General features: G+C 50.1%; 3 protein-coding genes across 5 annotated transcripts; 1 reads left to right on the top strand and 2 right to left on the bottom strand.

Annotated features, from left to right (window-relative positions):
- Positions 1-609: 609 nt before the first annotated feature.
- smim8 (small integral membrane protein 8) lies at positions 610-1,400 on the bottom strand. The gene is made up of 2 exons (XM_026995841.3): positions 1,137-1,400; positions 610-1,043 (listed from the first exon to the last, which is right to left on the bottom strand). Exons 1-2 carry the CDS (start codon positions 1,263-1,265, stop codon positions 885-887), a joined length of 288 nt encoding a protein of 95 aa, XP_026851642.1. The 5' UTR covers positions 1,266-1,400; the 3' UTR covers positions 610-884.
- Positions 1,401-1,446: 46 nt separating this feature from the next.
- On the top strand, positions 1,447-3,527 carry gjb7 (gap junction protein beta 7). The gene is made up of 2 exons (XM_026995840.3): positions 1,447-2,034; positions 2,315-3,527. The coding sequence occupies exon 2, from the start codon at positions 2,332-2,334 to the stop codon at positions 3,133-3,135; it is 804 nt and encodes a 267-aa protein (XP_026851641.2). The 5' UTR covers positions 1,447-2,034; positions 2,315-2,331; the 3' UTR covers positions 3,136-3,527.
- An 11-nt stretch (positions 3,528-3,538) lies between these two features.
- On the bottom strand, positions 3,539-18,290 carry znf292b (zinc finger protein 292b). 3 transcript variants are annotated; one of them, XM_026995839.3, is made up of 8 exons: positions 18,090-18,290; positions 14,274-14,428; positions 13,999-14,077; positions 13,703-13,838; positions 13,290-13,495; positions 12,884-13,020; positions 12,607-12,748; positions 3,539-12,497 (listed from the first exon to the last, which is right to left on the bottom strand). In XM_026995839.3, the coding sequence occupies exons 1-8, from the start codon at positions 18,249-18,251 to the stop codon at positions 4,731-4,733; spliced, it is 8,784 nt and encodes a 2,927-aa protein (XP_026851640.2). In that variant the 5' UTR covers positions 18,252-18,290; the 3' UTR covers positions 3,539-4,730. The 3 variants fall into 3 exon arrangements, with proteins under 3 accessions (XP_026851640.2, XP_081551022.1, XP_081551026.1); XM_081694896.1 differs by having other exon boundaries at positions 14,651-18,226; XM_081694900.1 differs by having other exon boundaries at positions 18,095-18,224.
- Positions 18,291-18,890: the final 600 nt, after the last annotated feature.

The following is an 18,890-nucleotide window of genomic DNA, read 5'->3' as shown; positions in this document are numbered from 1 at the left end:
GACTGTTGAGGGAAGAAGCTCGTACCCCCACCCCTCACCCGCAACCCCTGCCGTGGATATGAATACTTAGAGTCTGAGTTCTCGATCAGTCAGTTGTGACTCCTTTTATCACATACAACTACAACCTGCTCCTGACTGGAACTCACTGCACAGAGTTCATTTCCTCAATGCCCAGCTGTCTGAACCAGCTCCAGATATCTCCGACATACGTGACGATTCCCCACGTCATCCTCTCTTCAGCCCGGGGCTGCATAGCTTCTATCCGCCTTTAAGACAACATCCACTGAGAACAGCCCCAGAGATCTTCGCTGGGTTTCAGAAGACTGGACTGAGTGCAACACGCTTACGTATGCAGGATTTTGTCTCTGCTCAAAGTGGAAGAGATTCAATCCTCAGAAAACTGTGACATGTTCCTAGACAAATGGCAGTCACTTCTAAATTATTTTCACTCTTTATGCACTTTAAACACAATATAACATTCTACTGGCTCTTTTTGTTTGTTTTTGATTTGTGTGTGTGTGGTATATGTACATGTTCACACAAATATAGACACACAGACACAAAACAACACAAAGGCATGCAATGCCATTGTTGTTTGGAAATCAATGATTTCTTCAGCCATTTAAGATTTTATTTAAAATAAACAATTTATAAAAAGTTTCAGATAAGCTCTAAACACAGTGTTGACATTTTTCTGCTCTCGTGAAGGACAGAGAACAACATTTAGGCTGCGTCTACAACAGTGTCGTTCACCTATGAACACTAGATAGGTCCATAACATATTACATCTTTTATGAAGATTCAGACATATGTCATGTCGTCATCCCATTACCGAGGCGCGTGGCAGTGGGTAACCCCGCCGCTATAATGCGTCACGAGGCGTCTCAGTCCCACTTGGAGCTTTTCCTACGCATGCATCTCTCTCCCTCGCCGTCCACGGCTTCGTACAGCTCCTGCGCGTTCTCCCTCACGGCGTGCAGGTATCCAAGGTACCCGACGCACAGGGTGATGGTCACGAGGCCGAACGCCATCACGGGTTTGTTCTGTGGAGTGGTCAAGCACGGACACGTAATGAACAACGTTTCACGAAATCACATGCACGGGGTAACATGCACGGGTAACGTGCGCTGACGTACGGGTTTGATGAAGAGCTCCGGGTTGACGGCGCGGAAGAGCGAGGTGGTTCTCGCGCCTCTGAACCCGGGGCTCCGGTACTCCGCCGCGTTGCGGACACCTTTACCGCCGCCGCTGTCCGCGCCGGACATCCCGAACAGCGCGCAGATCCCCGCAGAATTCAGTCCCGAGCGCGCGCGCGCACGGACGGACGGACCCGCGGTCTCACGAGCACCGCGGCACGCTGCGCGCCGCCATCTTCCCGCGAAGCAAGAGCGTCTGCACGAGCGCGGCCGAAGGTCGCGAGGAAGGACACCACGCCGCCTAGCGGCTGGAAGACGCACGCGGCAAACGTGACAGCGCGGACGCACGTCGTTAATAATACACGGAGAGGTGAAACGACCCACCGATATCGTTAAATTTGCATGACCGTCCCTCCCTGCTCGGGCACGCACACGAGCTCCTGTATCAACCCTGCGTACTTTTGAAACACCGCACGTTTTATGTGCACCTCTCACGCGACGTAGGGCGTCTGCTTTCCCCGTGCACAAAGTCATTGTCATGTTTTCACGCGAGCCCGTATCGGCCCGGTGCACGGGGTTACCAAGGCTCCCGCGAAGAGAACAGATGCGTGTTTAGTGCGAGACTAAATGTCCACGTAGATCAACAGATAACAGATCAGCGCTCTGGCAGCAGAACAGTTGCGTATTTTAGGAGTCCGTAGTCTGTCGTTTGGGGTTTAATCTTGCAGTGTTTACTGTAATCGGTGACGTAGGCCGCTTCCATGGCAACCAGGTGTGGCACGTACGGCAGGTGCATTCGGGATGAACCGGTAGCGGGTTTCCTATAATTCAGCGTTTATTCCAGCACAGTCTTCACGGAGATAAACGGACGCTCCCGGGAACATTTCACGACACCAAGGTGAACAGAACGTTTAATGGCCAACTTCCTTCTGTATGTTAGTGGTTTTGAAATGATAAATGTAACGTGACTATTAATCTATTATACAAATATATGCAATAGATGTATAAGATAAAAGTCACTTTGAGAAAGTCACTTTTATGAACACATTTTCCATGTGACGTTTAAAGTATTGCTGTAGGCCTAATGTTGGCTAACGTTTGAAGGAAAGTCTGAAAGTAAGAGGCCAATTAAATAAAGGAATAGGAAACTTTTTAAAAATTTGTTTTTGTTGTTCTAGTTGTCTCGTTGGCAGTCATGAACTGGGGCTTTCTGCAGACTGTGCTGAGTGGCGTAAACAAGTACTCCACCGTCATCGGGAGAGTCTGGTTCTCTGTCCTCTTCGTGTTCCGCATCCTCGTCTTTGCCGCCGCCGCTGAGCAGGTGTGGAAGGACGAGCAGAAGGAGTTTGTGTGCAACACGCAGCAGCCGGGCTGTGAGAACGTCTGCTTCGACCGATTCTTCCCCATCTCGCAGGTACGCCTGTGGGCACTGCAGCTGATCGCGGTGTCCACGCCGTCCCTGCTGGTGGCGCTGCACGTGGCCTACCGGCAGCACCGTGAGCAGAGACACGGCCGGAAACTTTACGAGGACAGAGGCAGACTCGACGGTGGCCTCATGTGCACGTACCTCTTCAGCCTGACGCTGAAAACGGCCTTCGAAGTGGGCACGCTGCTGACCTTTTACTTGGTCTACAGCGGGTTCCACGTGCCCAGGCTGCTGCGCTGCAGTGAGGTGCCCTGCCCCAACACCGTGGACTGCTACATCTCCAAAGCCACAGAGAAGCGAATCTTCCTCTACATCATGGGCTGCACGTCCATGCTGTGCATTGCACTCAACGTGGCGGAAATGGTGTACATCCTGTCCAAACAGTGCTGGCGGTCTTTCAGTAAGAGGTACGCCCCTGTGCAGCCACAGAGAGATATGCCCCCATGCGGCTGCCGCCCGCCCTCCACGTTTACACTCGCCTGTCCTGGACCAAAACCCACGTCTGCCAGCAAAGACGACGCGGACGCGACTCAGCTCCAGCTGCCGCACAGGGCAAAAGAACTACCCGCCTGAACAGTCCCACGGGGTAAAATGGATGTTGACTGTCCGTTTGTCCCCGCTAGTGCTCGACAAACTTCTGTCTATTAGCAGACTGATTAGGACCTGTGTTCCCGGAGTGGCCAGTAGTCTTTAACATCTCAATAAAGCGACCGGGATCAGTCCCGGTCAACATCCCCATGTGGGACGGTAATGGTCTTTGGCAGTTTGTCAAAGTTGGTGGGATTAGTGTGTCATTCAAGCAGTCAGGGGTGTTGAGTGCTGAAGGGAATCACGCATACGTGATGCCGAGTAGCTTTATTTATTTAAACTGGGCCACAGGTGTGGACTACGTCAGTATGATACACAGGTGTTTGTGTGTACAGCCTGTTTAATATTTGGTGGTGAGTTATGTGAATTTAAATACATGAACCCTAAATAGAGTAATAGACTACAATTTTTTATTTGTAATATTTTAATGGTAACAGGTAGCAGATGTTGAACTCACACACACCCCCACACACCCCCACGTGCTGCAGTAGTATGGTTCTATTGTGTCGAGTGTGTTAATAGTTTTTCCTCTGTATTTTTATTTCACTTTACTGCTACTAACAAAATATCCATTACAAAGGAAACAGCTGATCCATAAACTGTAGGACCTTCAAGAGGGCAAACCAAACTTAACCTGAAAAACGTAACCGTGTTTAGACGATGACGTCTGAGAGAGAAACACTGAGCTGAAAATAAGTGTGTGAGAAAAACAGTTCATGCCAAGAGGAGAGACTGACAGGGAGGTGCGGTAGAGGTGAGGAGGCACGGTAGCCTGTCCTTTACTCCTTTCTGTTGTTCAAATACGAAAACATCTGCGGCAAAAACAAAACACTGAAATGACATTTTTAAAAGCATCATTCAGTAACCAGGAAACAAAATCTTTTGGTATGGGAGTGTTGGTGGAACAAAAAAACAAAAACCATACTCAAAAATGTTTGAACTTCCAGGTCTATGTGGGTAAGACGCAATACAAAAGTGTGTCTCTTCCAGCAGGGAAAAAAAAAAAGCACCACAGGCAGAGGTACAAAACACAAGCTGTAATAAACTGGTCTCAGATGTTTAAGGTACAGACTGCTGGTGGCTGTGTTTATCCAGAAAGCCAGTATAAGCACACACAAACACCACATCAGACAATTTCAGATTTACAATGTACGGTAAACGAGACCAAAACAGTTACCATTTACACACTGCACTACAACATGTCCAGTCCAAGTGGAAGAGGGGCGTTTCACTTAGAAAGTACATTTCTATGGAATATTTATAAAGTAAATCTTTAATATTCCATTCAAAGTTCATTTCCAAAGGCAAGATGTGCTAAATATCTTTGTTGGAGCATGCTTTGGAGGTATATCATTACATTTCTCAACTACAAAATGAGTTTATACACACAGTCCTTTAACAAGTGTTTTGTGAAACCCCCCCCCACCTCCACATAGCCATGTACTGTTTCACCAACATTCCAACAGAACAAACTCAGTCAACCTTTACTCCCTACACAACTCATCCGAACAGAAATCCCTCAGAAGTTGCTGGGCAGTGAGACGGATGTTTGGCGCAGGCGGGAGAACAGCTGTGTAGCGTCACACACACCTTCTTTTGTGGATCACCACAGCAGGTCGCATTTCATGCAGCTGTTTGAGCAATAGTTCAGACACGTTTGAAAACCCTCTGTGAACCTCAAACGTTACGTTACTAAGACAGGTGAGCTTCTGAGGGTTCTTAAATTCAACGAGTTTCAGTACGTCTCCGGCCTCGGCCCGACTGCACACAACCGAGGCCGTCTTTAGTTGTATGGCGGAGGTTTTTTTGCGTGGATTAACATCCAGCATAACGGATGCTTTCCTCTTTCCCGAGGATGGGCTGGATTCCTCCAGGAACTGAAGGAAGGATACCTCGAAGCCCAGAGGTTTAAACGAGTTTAGTGTTGCATTTTCATCAGCACCTTCCTCTTGGGCCAGCGTGGTGCTGGACGATGTGGAGTCCGAGTTGATGTCTGCATAGTTGACAGCGTGACTCTGCGCAGCTCTTGACCTCGTCATCCTCTTGTGTGCAAACGATCGGTCACAAACTCCCTTGCGTGGGCGTCCTCTCCTGCGTTTGATCACCATGGAGATATCCGAGCCTGTGTCGGTGGACGGCTTGGCGTCCGAAGCCTCTGCGTCTTCAGTACTCTCCTTCTCGGATGTTGGCTTGGAGAACTCCGACATGCTTGGATCGGAGTCTCCAGCCTCGTCATTCTCAGACATCTCAACGGAGCTCTCGTCAGACTTCTCAGTGTCATCGCTCCTGGAGGCGATCCGTTTGTACCTGGAGCGGGGCAGTTTCTTACAGTATATATAGTTGCTCCTTTGCTCCTCCAGGTATTGTTTAGGCAGGCCGTGCTGAACATAATGTTTCATGATGTTTCGTTCCGAGCTGGTTACAGTCTCGCAGCCCTTGATCATACAAGGATACTGGAGGGGAAACTGCTTGGTGCACAGTGCGGACGCCTCCTCTGTGGTCTTCAGAATGGGTTTTCCATATTTTGTCCAGTGGTTCTTCTCATCTTTTCTCTTTTTCTCACCCCCCTTACAAACGGGTTTCTTATTAACCTCTCTATTTTCCTTCTCAAGGCAGGCGTGGTTGTATTTCCGGGGTCGACCGAGTTTCAGGCCCTTCTCGCTCTCCTTCGAGTTCAAGAGTTGCTGTTTATAAAGGTCTGGGTGTTTTTTCATGGTGTGTCGCAAGAGATTTGACCGCGTGCTGTAAACACAGTCACAACCTTCAACTTCGCACCGGAACGCTCCATCCACAGCCTCCACTCTCAAGACCTTTGTGTCTTTATGCTCCTGGTCAATGTGGCTAACGTATTTCCAAAATGCAGTGAAGGTAACAGCACAGTCTGGCTGTTCACACTGAAACCTGCCCAAGTCCATGTCGGACATCATGGCACCTGCTTTGTCGAGACTCAGTTTGTGGAGCTGAAGGTAATGTTGCAGCAGGTCCGGAACGGCCTGGAACACTCGAGAGCAATCTCTGACTTGACACCGAAGCTCTGTTACCTCAGCGACCTCAGTATCAGATACATCCTCCTCCTCCTCCTCCTCCTCCTCCTCCTCCTCCTCCTCATTTTCCTCATTTTCTTCCTCCACATTGTCATCTTCAAACTTGGGCAAGACGGACTGGTGTACAGCCTTATAATGGAGTATAAGGTTGTGCTGAATAGTAAACGCGGCCACGCAGCCCTGATGTACGCACCGGTACGGCCTGTAGGGGCTGAAAACGTCATCCGTCTCCACCTTTTTCTCTTTTGCCTTCTTAGTCATTTCTTTTGTCTTGGGCATTTTAAGTCTTCCTTGTTTCAGCTTCTTGTCTGGGGACAGATTACCCGTCTGTGTAGTGATGGACGGGGTTTGGGCCCCCATCGGTGTAGATGGAATCACTAGGCCTCCAGGGGTCAAGCCAAGGGTGTGCTGGCTGGGTGCTAAAGGTCTTGGTGTCAACTGACTGTTCAGCTGTTGCTTCACGCTCGAGGCCGTTTCCAAGGAAGGGCCTGATGTGACCAGTTTCTGGAGGACTGGATGGCTTTGCAGGGGAGTCGCTGGGCGACCAGGAGGAGGTTGTTGTGCAAAGGGCTGAATACTGCAGTCTGATTTAACACTTCTGTCTGCCTTAAGCAGTACCGGCGCACCAGGTCCTTGTCCGCCTTCTGTCTTCTGTACTAGACTGGTACCTGGAGCGGGACAGGGACTATGTCCACCACCGTCCACAGATTTTCGGCTGTAGTGACGTTTGACTCTCGTCTTCAGCATCTGGTCGTGTGAATAGTTGTGAACAGTCTGATAATGGGCTCTCAAGTTTGAGTTTCGTGTAAACGTTTTGGAACATATCTGACAACTAAACGGGGCAAATTTAAACTGATCTTTTCTCCACTGATTTAGCATTTCATCAGTGTAGTTGTGGAGCTTGACTAGATGCTTGAACAGAGCATCTTTGGTCATGGCCCTGTAACCACAACCATCGCTGTCACAACCGTAGCCTGGAGTCTTGACAGTGGAGTTCAAAACCTCAGAGGCCACAGACACTCCATCAGACTCTGAAGGCTCAGTGGTGACCTGGTTACTTTGAACTATTTCCCTATCCAGATCCAATCTTTCAAGAGCTTTTTGGATTTCTGTCATTTCGTCTCCTTGTGGGAGAGGTTCTTTAGTGAAATTATCATTCACACTGTTGGCCACAGGGATCTGAGATGCACCTGAATCAGGAGCAACATTGCTAGTCTGGGCCAAACCTTCTGGGGACAGTTCAGCACCATTTCCAACATGGAGCTGATTACTCTGAGGGACTTTCTGAACCCCATGTGATGTTTGTGGAGGATTTGAATTGTCGACACATTGAACACATGAACTGTTTTTCTTGTGAAAGTCTCCAGCCAGTATCTGTTCACGGAGTTTTTCCTTCACACTCTTTTCTGACACCAGATTTTGAGCAAGGCTGGCCATGGCAGCCAGAAGGTCGTCGTCTGACGATCCGCCGGCATTTACAACTGCAGAACGTTGTCTGATTTCTTCCATCTTATTTAGTGTTTCCGTTTGAAGGATTTTGCCAACATGATCAGTGGGAAGGTTGTTAAAAGAGGAGGTGGCAAAGTTCTCGTCACCTAGCAAATGAGACAGTAGTGGATCTGAGAGACCAGCATCACTGGGCAAGTGGTGGCAGGACTGGGTAAATTTTATTGGATGCTGGTTCCTCCCTTCGCTCCCATTCTCAGCAGGCTTGACCAGGCTGTTTTGTCCATCGAGAGGATAAGACAGTGTGGTACTGGTAAAGGTTTGCTGTCCTGTTTCTACAGGCTCACAGGGATTTGCTGAACTCTGTCTGACGATCTTGCAGCTCTGCTTATGATCATTAGGGTATGTGGAATCTTCACCATGTAGAAAAGTGACATTGGGGAATAATTTTGGATCAAGAGGAACTTTACTGACCGCGTGAAAGGTCTGGCTGGGGTTCTGGGGAGTGTTCACAGGGTGAGGGGAATTTAAAAGATCAAGAAATGAGGTGGGCAGGTCTGCACTGAGCTCTGCTTCATCAAAGGCCTTGCAGTGTGAACGTTTAGACAAATGTCCTCCAAGAGACTTAGGACTCTGAAATTCTCTGAAGCACCTGCAGCAAATGAACTTCCCATCTCGGATGATGGCGGGCCACTTTGTCCTTTTGTTACGTTTCACTCTTTTAATGTCACGACCATGCGTGGAACTGCCTCCGTCGTCGTGGGAACCTTGGGAATTCACCCCAGTTGGAGGGGTGTATTGTGGCATGCTGTTGGAAGGTGTTAACCCCAGGTGGGGGTTTCTCTCCAGTTTTACCACACACTCAGTATGTTTTACAACATGTACAGAGTTGCTCTTGGCCTGCTGAGTGTAGGGAGACGCAGATGAATCACTGGAGTGGCCTGGAATTGCTGGATTACACATCCTTTGAGATCCTTCCATCTGAGAAGGAATAAAGTGACACGGGAGATTATTCTGAGACTGCAAAGGAGGGTAGACACTTCCTCCACACTGGGCATCTGGCCTCTGGCTTTGTGAACTCGTGTTCATGTGTGAAGGAAAGTGACTAACAGAGAGGGCGTCCGTATTTGAAGTAATTCCTTGTGATTGGCAGGACTCCTGTTGAAGTGAACTGTTCACTGGGATACAGCTCCATGAAGGCTCATGTGGTCTGTGAGACTCACCTGCAGTGTTTCCCAACTGTGACAGAACAATGGGGTCCAAGATATTCTCGATCTGGTTAGGGAAAGTCTGGCCTGCGGAAGATGCTAGATGGGCGGAGCCAGAGGAATAACTGGAGCTTGGAGAGCTCGCTGGCTGTACACCGGGGTTCTGGATTTTTGACACAGGAGCGGGAACTCTTTGCCCCGTCTGTTTGTGCAAAGGGGCAACAGAATTAACTTTCCCATTCGTGGACAAATTTCTGCTCGTGGACTGGACTTCCCTCTTGCTCTTCCTCACTAGTTTCCACTGTGTATAAAACTCAGGGTGCGCAGCTTTCATGTGCTTGGTGAGGCTCCTATAGGAGCTGTAGTCTCGGGAACATGTTTCATATGCACACTCATGTCTCTGCTTCTCTTCAGCTGGTGGGCCCAAGTTGTTAGCATGCATTGTATGTACTGGTCTGGTCATACCTGGGGTCAGGTTGTTTGCCTGCCCTGACTGTACTGGTCTGGTCATATCTGGGGTCAGGTTGTTTGCCTGCCCTGACTGTACTGGTCTGGTCATATCTGGGGTCAGGTTGTTTGCGTGCACTGACTGTACTGGTCTGGTCATGCCTGGGGTCAGGTTGTTTGCGTGCACTGACTGTACTGGTCTGGTCATGCCTGGGGTCAGGTTGTTTGCGTGCCCTGTCTGTATTGGACTGGTCATGCCTGGGGTCAGGTTGTTTGCGTGCCCTGTCTGTATTGGACTGGTCATGCCTGGGGTCAGGTTGTTTGCGTGCCCTGTCTGTATTGGACTGGTCATGCCTGGGGTCAGGTTGTTTGCGTGCCCTGTCTGTACTGGACTGCTCATGCCTGGGGTCAGGTTGTTTGGGTGCCCTGTCTGTACTGGACTGCTCATTCCTGGGGTCAGGTTGTTTGCATGCACTGTCTGTACTGGTCTGCTCAGGTCTGGGGTCAGGTTGTGTGCATGCATTGTCTGTACTGGTCTGGTCATGTCTGGGGTCAGGTTGTTAGTATGCACTGACTGTGCTTTTCTGCTTATGTCTGGGGTCAGGTTGTTGGTGTGAGTTGTCTGTACTGGTCTGGTCATGTCTGGGTTCAGGTTGTTACCGTGAATTGTCTGTACTGGTCTGGTCGGGGTAAGTGTGTGCACTGACTGTACTGGTCTGCTCATGTCTGGGCTCAGGTTGTTACCGTGAATTGTCTGTACTGGTCTGCTCATGTCTGGGTTCAGGTTGTTAGCGTGAATTGTCTGTACGGGTCTGGTCAGGGTAAGTGTGTGCACTGACTGTACTGGTCTGCTCATGTCTGGGCTCAGGTTGTTAGCGTGAATTGTCTGTACTGGTCTTGTCATGTCTGGGCTCAGGTTGTTAGCGTGAATTGTCTGTACTGGTCTTGTCATGTCTGGGCTCAGGTTGTTAGCGTGAATTGTCTGTACTGGTCTGCTCATGTCTGGGCTCAGGTTGTTAGTATGCACTGACTGTGCTGGTCTGGTCAGGGTGTTTGTGTGCATTGACTGTACTGGTCTGCTCTGTTCACTGCCTGAAAAGGCAGGCTGATGATGCCTTTGAGAATCTAGCATTACTTGTGTACTTTTATGGGCAGACAGTGGTAAGGGTTCCACGTTATTCCTATATGGGTCTTGGTACTGTGCTTGTATCTGGGATATTGAATTAGGAGCATACTGTCCATATTCAGCTTTAGCACTGCTATACGGTGGCGGATTACGGGCCTGTGAAATTGTAGTCTGCATCTGACCTTGTAAAACATCTCTGGAGGGTACTGGTGGAAAGTCCTCCAGAATGCTCTGGTAGGAGGATGTGTGGGGATCCGGGCACGGTGGAGCCAGCATTGGGTCACTCATCAATGCCTCCAGCAAGGCGTCGTCTGCCCTCGGTTCATGTAGGTGGGACACGGAAGGGTTGGCGAGGGGCTGGACCATTAGATTCTCCATTTGTGGGATGAGTGGTTGCATGAGGTTTGGATCAGGTGGTTCACTTTTGTATGTTCCAGGGTCAAACGCATGTGTGCCACCGGAATCCGAGTTGTTGAGCATGCTTTCGACGGAGTGCTTCACTTTCACCAGGGCTGGCGGGTGATTTGACGGACCTACCAAGCAATCGGAGTTAAACTGGGCAGCTGGAAGGATGATGTGCCCAACAGCCTCCCTGGATGATCCACAGGATTCGTCGGGCTGAGGCTCCAGAAGAGGACCCTCGGGGATCTGCTCTTCTGTTTTCTTAGCCTCATGGCTCTCTCTGTGCAAATCTAACTGTGACTGAGAGTGGAACACTTTAGCACAGCCCACCACCCTGCAGGTGAACGTTTTGTAATGTTGGGCCTCGTGATCGTAGAGTTTAAAAGCCTCGCTGAAAATCTTCCCACAGTCAGCAAACATGCACTTGGCCTTGAAGACCGGATGGTCTTTCCTGTGCACGAGAAGCTCGGTGTTGGAGTCAAAACTCGCTCTGCAGTTCAGTTGGATGCAGATGTATGGTTTAGCACCACAGTGAACCTGAAGGTGGTCATTGAGGTGGCTGACGCTCACGAACTGACGCCGACAGTACTGACACACGATCCGCATGGTCTGCAGCTCCAGGAAGCGCTGGGCTTCTCCTACTTCCCCGTGGTCCTTCACATGGGCCAGGAGATTCCGGAAGTACTTGAATCTTTTCCTGCAGTTCGGAACGGGGCAAATGTTGCTCTGTGCCCCGTCTGCCACCACCCCAGGGACGTGCCCTGGCTCCACGCTCGTCCCATCAGTGTCACCGCTGCTCTTGGTCTTCCATGCCTGGCTGTCTCCACCTTTAGCCTTTGGCGCAGGGACAACAGGGGAACTGTTTTTTGCATTCGCCAGTTTCTTAGAGGTTTTCATTGCGGCCAGACGTTCTTTGCAAGACAGCTTTACGTGGGACGTCACGTGTGGGTCTAGGTTCTCCCTGGTTTCAAACGTCTCCGTGCATATCGGGCAGCTGTAATATCCGTCTTTGAAATGAGTCTGTGCATGACGCACTATTCTGTGACCGAGGAACTCCTTATCACACAGGACACAATACTGCATGTAAGCTTGCCAGTTCCTAAACCGAGCCGACACAAACCCTTTCTCCCTCAGCTTCTTGATCTCTCGGTTTTTCTGTCTCTGGTCTGCTATTTCCTTAAGTTCATTTGTAGCATCTAAAAAGTGCTCGGAAACATCCTTGAATGCCTCCTGGACAAACCCGGAATCCTGCTCCGTGTCTTCAGGACGGTCATCGTTTAGCTCATCGATGGAGGACACGATGGATGCCTCCTCTCCCATCAGGCCTAAGCAATGACGCTTTAGTGTCTTCCAGTCCCAGTATTCTGGATCGAAGGGCCATTGGGTTTTGAAAACCAGGAGTAGTTCACAGCGTAGAGAGTTGGGAATGGGAAGGCTCTCCTCCTCGAGCTTCTGGTCTGGCTCATTGTAAAGTGTTTCCACGGCATAGTACGAGTCCACTGTCGGCTCCAGAAGGAACTCTGTCAGCTGGCAGGCCCGTTTCACTTCCAGGTCGGAGAGCAGCAGGCACGAGATGGTTTTGCACATGGTGGCTTTGCTAGGTCCCTCACACGATTCCATCCGGAGAGCACGGACACACATCTCGATGCAGGCGGGCAATCCGACCTTGTCCAGCTGAGGGGCAGAGACCAGAAGAGAAATCTCAGTTTGATACGAATCAACCGTTCCTCCATTTCAACAAAGGCTGAAAGGATGGGCTGAAGTGCAAGTGTGTGACTCTCACCTCTGACTGGATCACTTTTATGAAAAACAGTAAGTGGAATACAGTTTTGGCCAGACGTGACATCTGTCGACATCGTTCTAGAAAACCTTGTTCTGTCGGCTCTAAACGTTTCAGGAGTTTGCTCCAGAAAAGAGTGAGTTCCCTGAGAGAAAGAAAAAGAGAGAGAAAGAGAGCACGTAGTTACAGCACAACCACCTCGCTGGTCCAACAGTTGAGGACTTCACTCTGTTCATTCTGATGCTGGGAAGAGGCTCTGTCTGTCTCTGTCTGAGCTCACCAGGCACAGTACGAGTCTTCCTGGAGAAGCTGTCGGCTCAGGAAGCCCGAGCAGAGAGTGAAGGCTCCCCTCTCGTCTCCTTCGGCCTCCAAGTTACAGATCATCTCCAGCGCATCTCGACAGTCCACCTTGGAGAGCTTCAGGAGCAGGCGGGAAAAGGGTGACAAGTATGTACAAATGGTTCAGTCCAAAACACCCCGTGGGCTCACTAGGGCTCACCACAGCAGAGGGGAGAGCCTTCTCATTACAAGGCACAAAAGTCAAAAGGTCGCATTAGTGCTAAGATGCAAAATCCACAATTAGCGTTTAGGGCAGAGGCCTTTTCTATGGTGCATCCGATGGTGAACTATTCTGTAGGTCATATGTTTGTGCTGTTACGTAAGCGTACGCAAACTTCCACACTTACCTCATCCATCAGCGTTTGCTGTGGGGCAACAGTGCACAGACACACCAGGTAAATCTGCTTGAAGTGCGCCGCCCTGCTCTGGAACCCGGGGCAGTCAACACAGGCTCTGGCCAGCACCGCTGCCTTGTCCATGTAGTTCTCCTTAATCAGGTACTTCACGCGCACCTGCAGCAGGTCTGGACCTTCACGGCTGAGGAACTCATGGACTGAAAGAAAACAGAAGGAACGGACCTCCCTCAAACACCACCGCTGGACCAGACATAACGTCAAGGAGAGAATCGCTAACAGCATGCACCGACTGGGGTTAGGGTTATAAATCAGTGGCATTGACCTCTGTATCTCTGCTTCCTTTCCAGTCTAAAACTGTACAGGTGTGACTACAGGACTGCACAGGTGAGGAGAGGAGGTGCCACCTGTCTTGGCGGGAGGCGTGTCATCGTTGAGAATGCCCTGTAGCGTGCTATTGGTCCACATTCCTTTCTCTTGAGCAGCAGCAGACAGGAGGCGTAGCTGGGTGATGCCGTTCTCCTCCAGGAGCGAATGAGCTGCCTGTATATGACAGAATTAAATCAGAGAATGTTAGAAATACATGGGTATCTCCTACACAAAGAATACAACTCTGATATTGCACAATGTGACAGCAGCACAGTGTTGTGTGTGTGTGTGTGTGTGTGTGTGTGAGAGAGAGACGTGTAGTTTAGGACTCTACCTGAACTGAGGCCCGAAACTGTCGCCACAGTGAATCTGGAAAAGTGTCTGATATGGAGAGAAGAAGCTCTACACAGCTCCTGAAGAAGAAAGAACCAATCAGATACGAGAAAGCCACCTCCACTACAGGAGGATGTAGAGTGGATGGAGGAATGACTGAGTGAATGAATGAATGGATGGGGGGAAATGGTGTGCTGAACAGCAAGTTCAGATGCACCGCCGGCGAAAGACTAAATGTGTGTGTAGAGCGATTTAATGGCTAAGATTTGAACTCACAGCGAGACTCTCTCGAGTACGACAGAGACGTCGTCACACTGGGTGGAGAGAAGGGTGGAGGCCCGGGCGTAGCTCAGCAGGGCCACGGCGTAGCCCTCCAGCATGGGCCATGGGTCCTGCTCAGATCTCCACCTCCCCACGTACTCCACCAGGGTCTACACACACACACACACACACACACACACACACACACACACACACACACGAGCTCTGTCTTTTATCATACCACACACCCCACCCGTACCACGGCGTGCCCCTGCACCCCCACCCGTGTGTCCAACACCACCCGGACTGAAGACATCATCCAACCAGGAGAACAGAGCATGCTCCAACCAGGTGGGGAAGCAGAGTGTACGACATATTATGGCTGGTCTTACCTGAGCATCAGACACCTCCCACCTGTGAAGGCCAGCGAGGGGTTAGGGGTGAGGGGTTAGACCTGAGATCACTAACTTCTCCAGACACACTCCATTGCCCCAGTGAGTCTGTACACACCCACCCCAGACTCCACACACACACACACCACCAACCCTTCTTTTGCCCCCTCGCACATGTTCCTATTTTGTACATTAGTTTTGTATTTACTGCTGACTGCTGCTATAATTCAAATGATCTGCTATGCTTCCGAAACACAGACAGTGTGGTCTAGCCTTGTTAATATGTGATTTGAATGGATCTTTTGTCCATTTTCTGATGGTCTGCAACTGTGTTCACATTTTGTAAGTCACTTTTCCACATGCAAATATCACCTTGTGTAGATCTTCCCTCTATAAACTAATGCTAGGTCATGGGAAGGTTGAACTCAACAGCGCCTCCTGTGGACATTCATGGGTAATGCCACATACAACCTTACGTGACCCCGTTGATAAAGTGGTTGATTGTGAGCTGTGGTTATGAAATGTTGCACACAGCACAGCAGTAGATATAAAACTTCACAGCAGTACAGTTACGACACTTTCATTTAAAGCGACATACAATTATGACTGAACTGAGTAACTAAGGGTTAAGGGTCTTGCTCAGGGGCCCAACAGCAGCAACCTGGCAGTGGTGGGACTTGAAATGGCAACCTTCTGATTACTAGTCCAGTACCTGAACCACTGAGACACCACTGCAGCCTGACAGCCACGCAGACGAAGGACTCACAGAGGTCAGAGGAGGTCATGTTCTGGTGGTGTAGCACTGGCGGGGAGGGGAGGGGGGGGGGGGTAATTAGGGGTGATAATTAGCAATTAGGAGCAGGTATAATTAAGTGTTCCAGCACTGCGACAGACCCCATCATCAGATTTGACGGCAGTGTGGGACATGGAAAAGATTTACCAGCAGGAGAAAAGTGAGAGATGTGTGGGCAATACAATAATAAAATCTACACAAATCTACTCATAAAACACCAATCAGTGAACTTTACCACAGCAAAGGGCAGAGCAATGGGAACACCAACCATAGAGGAACAAGAGAGCGTGCCTACGAGTACTCCTGTTCAGGAGAAGGACAATAACAGGACACTGGCTCCAGGATCCACGGCCTGTAATATAATTCCTGATCTAATAAACAAGTGCACAAGTATCATTTTGAATTAGTTCACTCCCATATCAGTGTAATGAGACCAGTCTACCAGCCTGATTTCAGATCAGTATCGACAAAGCTGAGGAGGCATCTGTTCTCCAAAACACACTCAGCTCACGCCTGCCTCAGACACGACGACTTTGGTGGGGAAACCCACCAGACGTTTAATCCTTCAGTCCTTCAAACCCATCAGTGTGGTGGGGTCATGCTGGCCGTAGCCATAGTGACAGAGGCGCACAGGAATCACACCTCACTGGATGCTCAGCCACACTGCAGTATGACTTACATGCAACATTACCATCTGACGTACACGTTACTGTATGAAATACACATTACACGTTAGCATATGACATACGTTACATGTTACCGTATGACATACCGTATGCACCTCCTGAAGGAAGAATCACACACCGATTGGGAGAACTCTGTAAACCTCCTCCAAAGAGCACATTGCGTTATGGTTCAGCTTTTCTTAATCAACATTTCCCTCTTAAGTGTTTGCAGCCAGAAGGGGTGATGTCATAAGCACCTAGCGTGAGAGACCCTCCCCTCCCCTCCAGAGAACAGGGAGGCATACGTTTCACACCAGTCACACCAGTCGTCTAGATGGAACAGACAACAAAAACAAGGTAAAATACCAGACAACTGACTGAAGGCACCAAACACGGAGAAACAGCTGAAGGAACGTCCAAGTGGCCAGTGTGTACGTGGTGTGTGTAACAGGTACACACAATCCTAACAGACACAAACAGAACATTTCAGATGTCAAAACTAAACCGGACAAGAGAAGAACAGGGCTCTCTCTCTCTCTCTGCATCAGTCACTCCTTCCCTCCATCTCTCTCTGTCCTGCTCATTCATCTGTTCTTTCCTCATCACCACACACAGATGCAGACACTGCTGTTCTGTTCCCTCTGGTGTGGAAACTAAGACGCAAACACGACCACTAACATGACTCTCCTCTGTACTGCACCATCTTCTCTTCAAAATGTGCACACAAGACTCTTGCCTCCTTGTAAGGCGCTCTGACAAACATACAGAAACCATTGCATGTGGATCACATGGAGTACGGATCACATGGGAGTATGGATTATAAGGAGTATGGATTATATAGAATATGGATTACATGGGCATATCATGAAGAGACTCTGGATAGGGAGATAATGAGGAGATGGCAACTCAGTCAGAGATGCTTAGATACCGATGTATCAACACACACACAGGGTCACAGGAGTACACACACTCAGACTCAATGACAGGGTTATACCCAGACAGCAACAGCTCCCCAAGCACAGAGGTCTGCATGTTCATGACAACACGAACTCCTCATCTGGTCCTGTGTGTCTCCTAGACATCTCGCTAAGGTTTGCTTCTCACTACGGTCAAGGCCGCCAATAAGAAACCTGCGTTTGTTCTGCGTGTTTATTCAGTGCGTGTCTGTTCCTCCATGCCGCGTGTAAGACCAGGTCACTCCAGGCGTGTGAAGCGCAGGGCGTGGGGGCACAAAGCAGACCCAGTGAGCGTGTGTGTGTGTGTCCTGCTCCAGGTGACAGCCAGACCTCCTCCTGCTGGTGGAGGGCATCTGGCTGAGGAGTGTATGGGAACTCATTAGTGTTGAACTCTGTGGTACCTCCACGGAAAAGAACATCAATTCAAAAATACAACTAGAAATTAGCACTGGTATCACATGCTGGGGGAAAAACTTGCTACTTTAAACACCCATATTTTAAAATCGGACGGGGTAGTTCTCGAATTCGTCACTATTTAGTAACGTTAGCACGAGGAGCCTCAGAGGCGCATGAAACCGTCCTCGTCTGCAATGGAGGCGCGAGTCTGCCGTAGGGACTAGGGACGGATTTGCACGTGAACGTCAACGCTGGGTGGACAAGCACGTCCCACTTCAGCGCACGTGTCTCGAGGACAATAAACCAGCGGCACGACATTATCTGATCTGAGATAATAACTGTGATCGGGTCGTCCGCTAATCCCGGGATTAATCTGTGCCCACTGGCACGCGCAGCTGCGCGGTTAGTTTGCTATGCAACGTCAAGGGGGCTCCGCGTGCGCCCGTGTGTTTGTTTATAGTCCAGCGCGCCACGGGCTGGCTGGCACGTTTGCGGCCCGATCCGCACGCAACCGAGAAATGACTTTCCGTCCAGACCGACCACGTAAACAGCCGCGTTAGCCGCCTCGCTACTGTGTGTGTGTGCGAGTGTGTGCGCGCTGCTGCGGATCATACAGCGCGCGCACTGACCTTACAGAACGCCTGGCAGTAGCGCGAGCTGGGCTCGTCCGGGCGCCCCGCGCCGGCGTCCAGGGCGGCGGCCAGCGTGTCCAGGCGGGCCGAGAGCGCGTGTATCCCGCGAGCGCTCCCGCTGTGCTCGCGGCGCTCCTGCTCGGCCTCCTCGTCCGCCATCTTCACATCCAGCTCCGTCGCGTACGCACGCAGCAGCAGCAGCACGTGACGACGGCTCGCCGACGTGCGCGCGCACTCTCCGGGCGCGTCGCATTTCACGCCGCAGTCGCAGATTCGCGGATTTTCAAACGGCGCGTGGCGGCCGTTTCCCGTGCGCATGATTTGTAGAGTGCAACTCCTGCGCACCGAATACGTCACTGTGGGGTACGACCGTGCACGCGACCGTGCAGTGGAGGAGCCGATGCGCCTACCCTTGGCACGCGAGCATGCAGACTTCAGAATCAGTAGAAGAGTATAGCTGCAGGTTAACGTTAACAAGCATTACTGAGGCACCTCCGGAATATGTATAACAATCACACAAAGAATCCACAGATTTATACATTGGTCAGAAGTGATTATGTATTCACCTTTTTACATACTAGTGTTTGCATTCACCACCATTACATCCATCCATACATTAGTCAACATATGCATACTGATATTCAACACCCACACCAACACTAAAGAAGATTGTTATTCTATTCAGTCCTGAGCCTGGGGGAGAGGTCATATATCTTACTCTGAGGTCCACCGAAGGCTACCCAGGATCCTCTGCTTTGCAGATGCCCTGCACTCAAATCATTCTGAAAGGACACAGAA

Source organism: Electrophorus electricus, chromosome 2 (assembly GCF_041902795.1).
Source record: "Electrophorus electricus isolate QZ-2024a chromosome 2, ASM4190279v1, whole genome shotgun sequence".
NCBI lineage: Eukaryota > Metazoa > Chordata > Actinopteri > Gymnotiformes > Gymnotidae > Electrophorus > Electrophorus electricus.
Note: the sequence above shows the minus strand (reverse complement) of the source record. Positions and strands in the feature narration are given on the sequence as shown.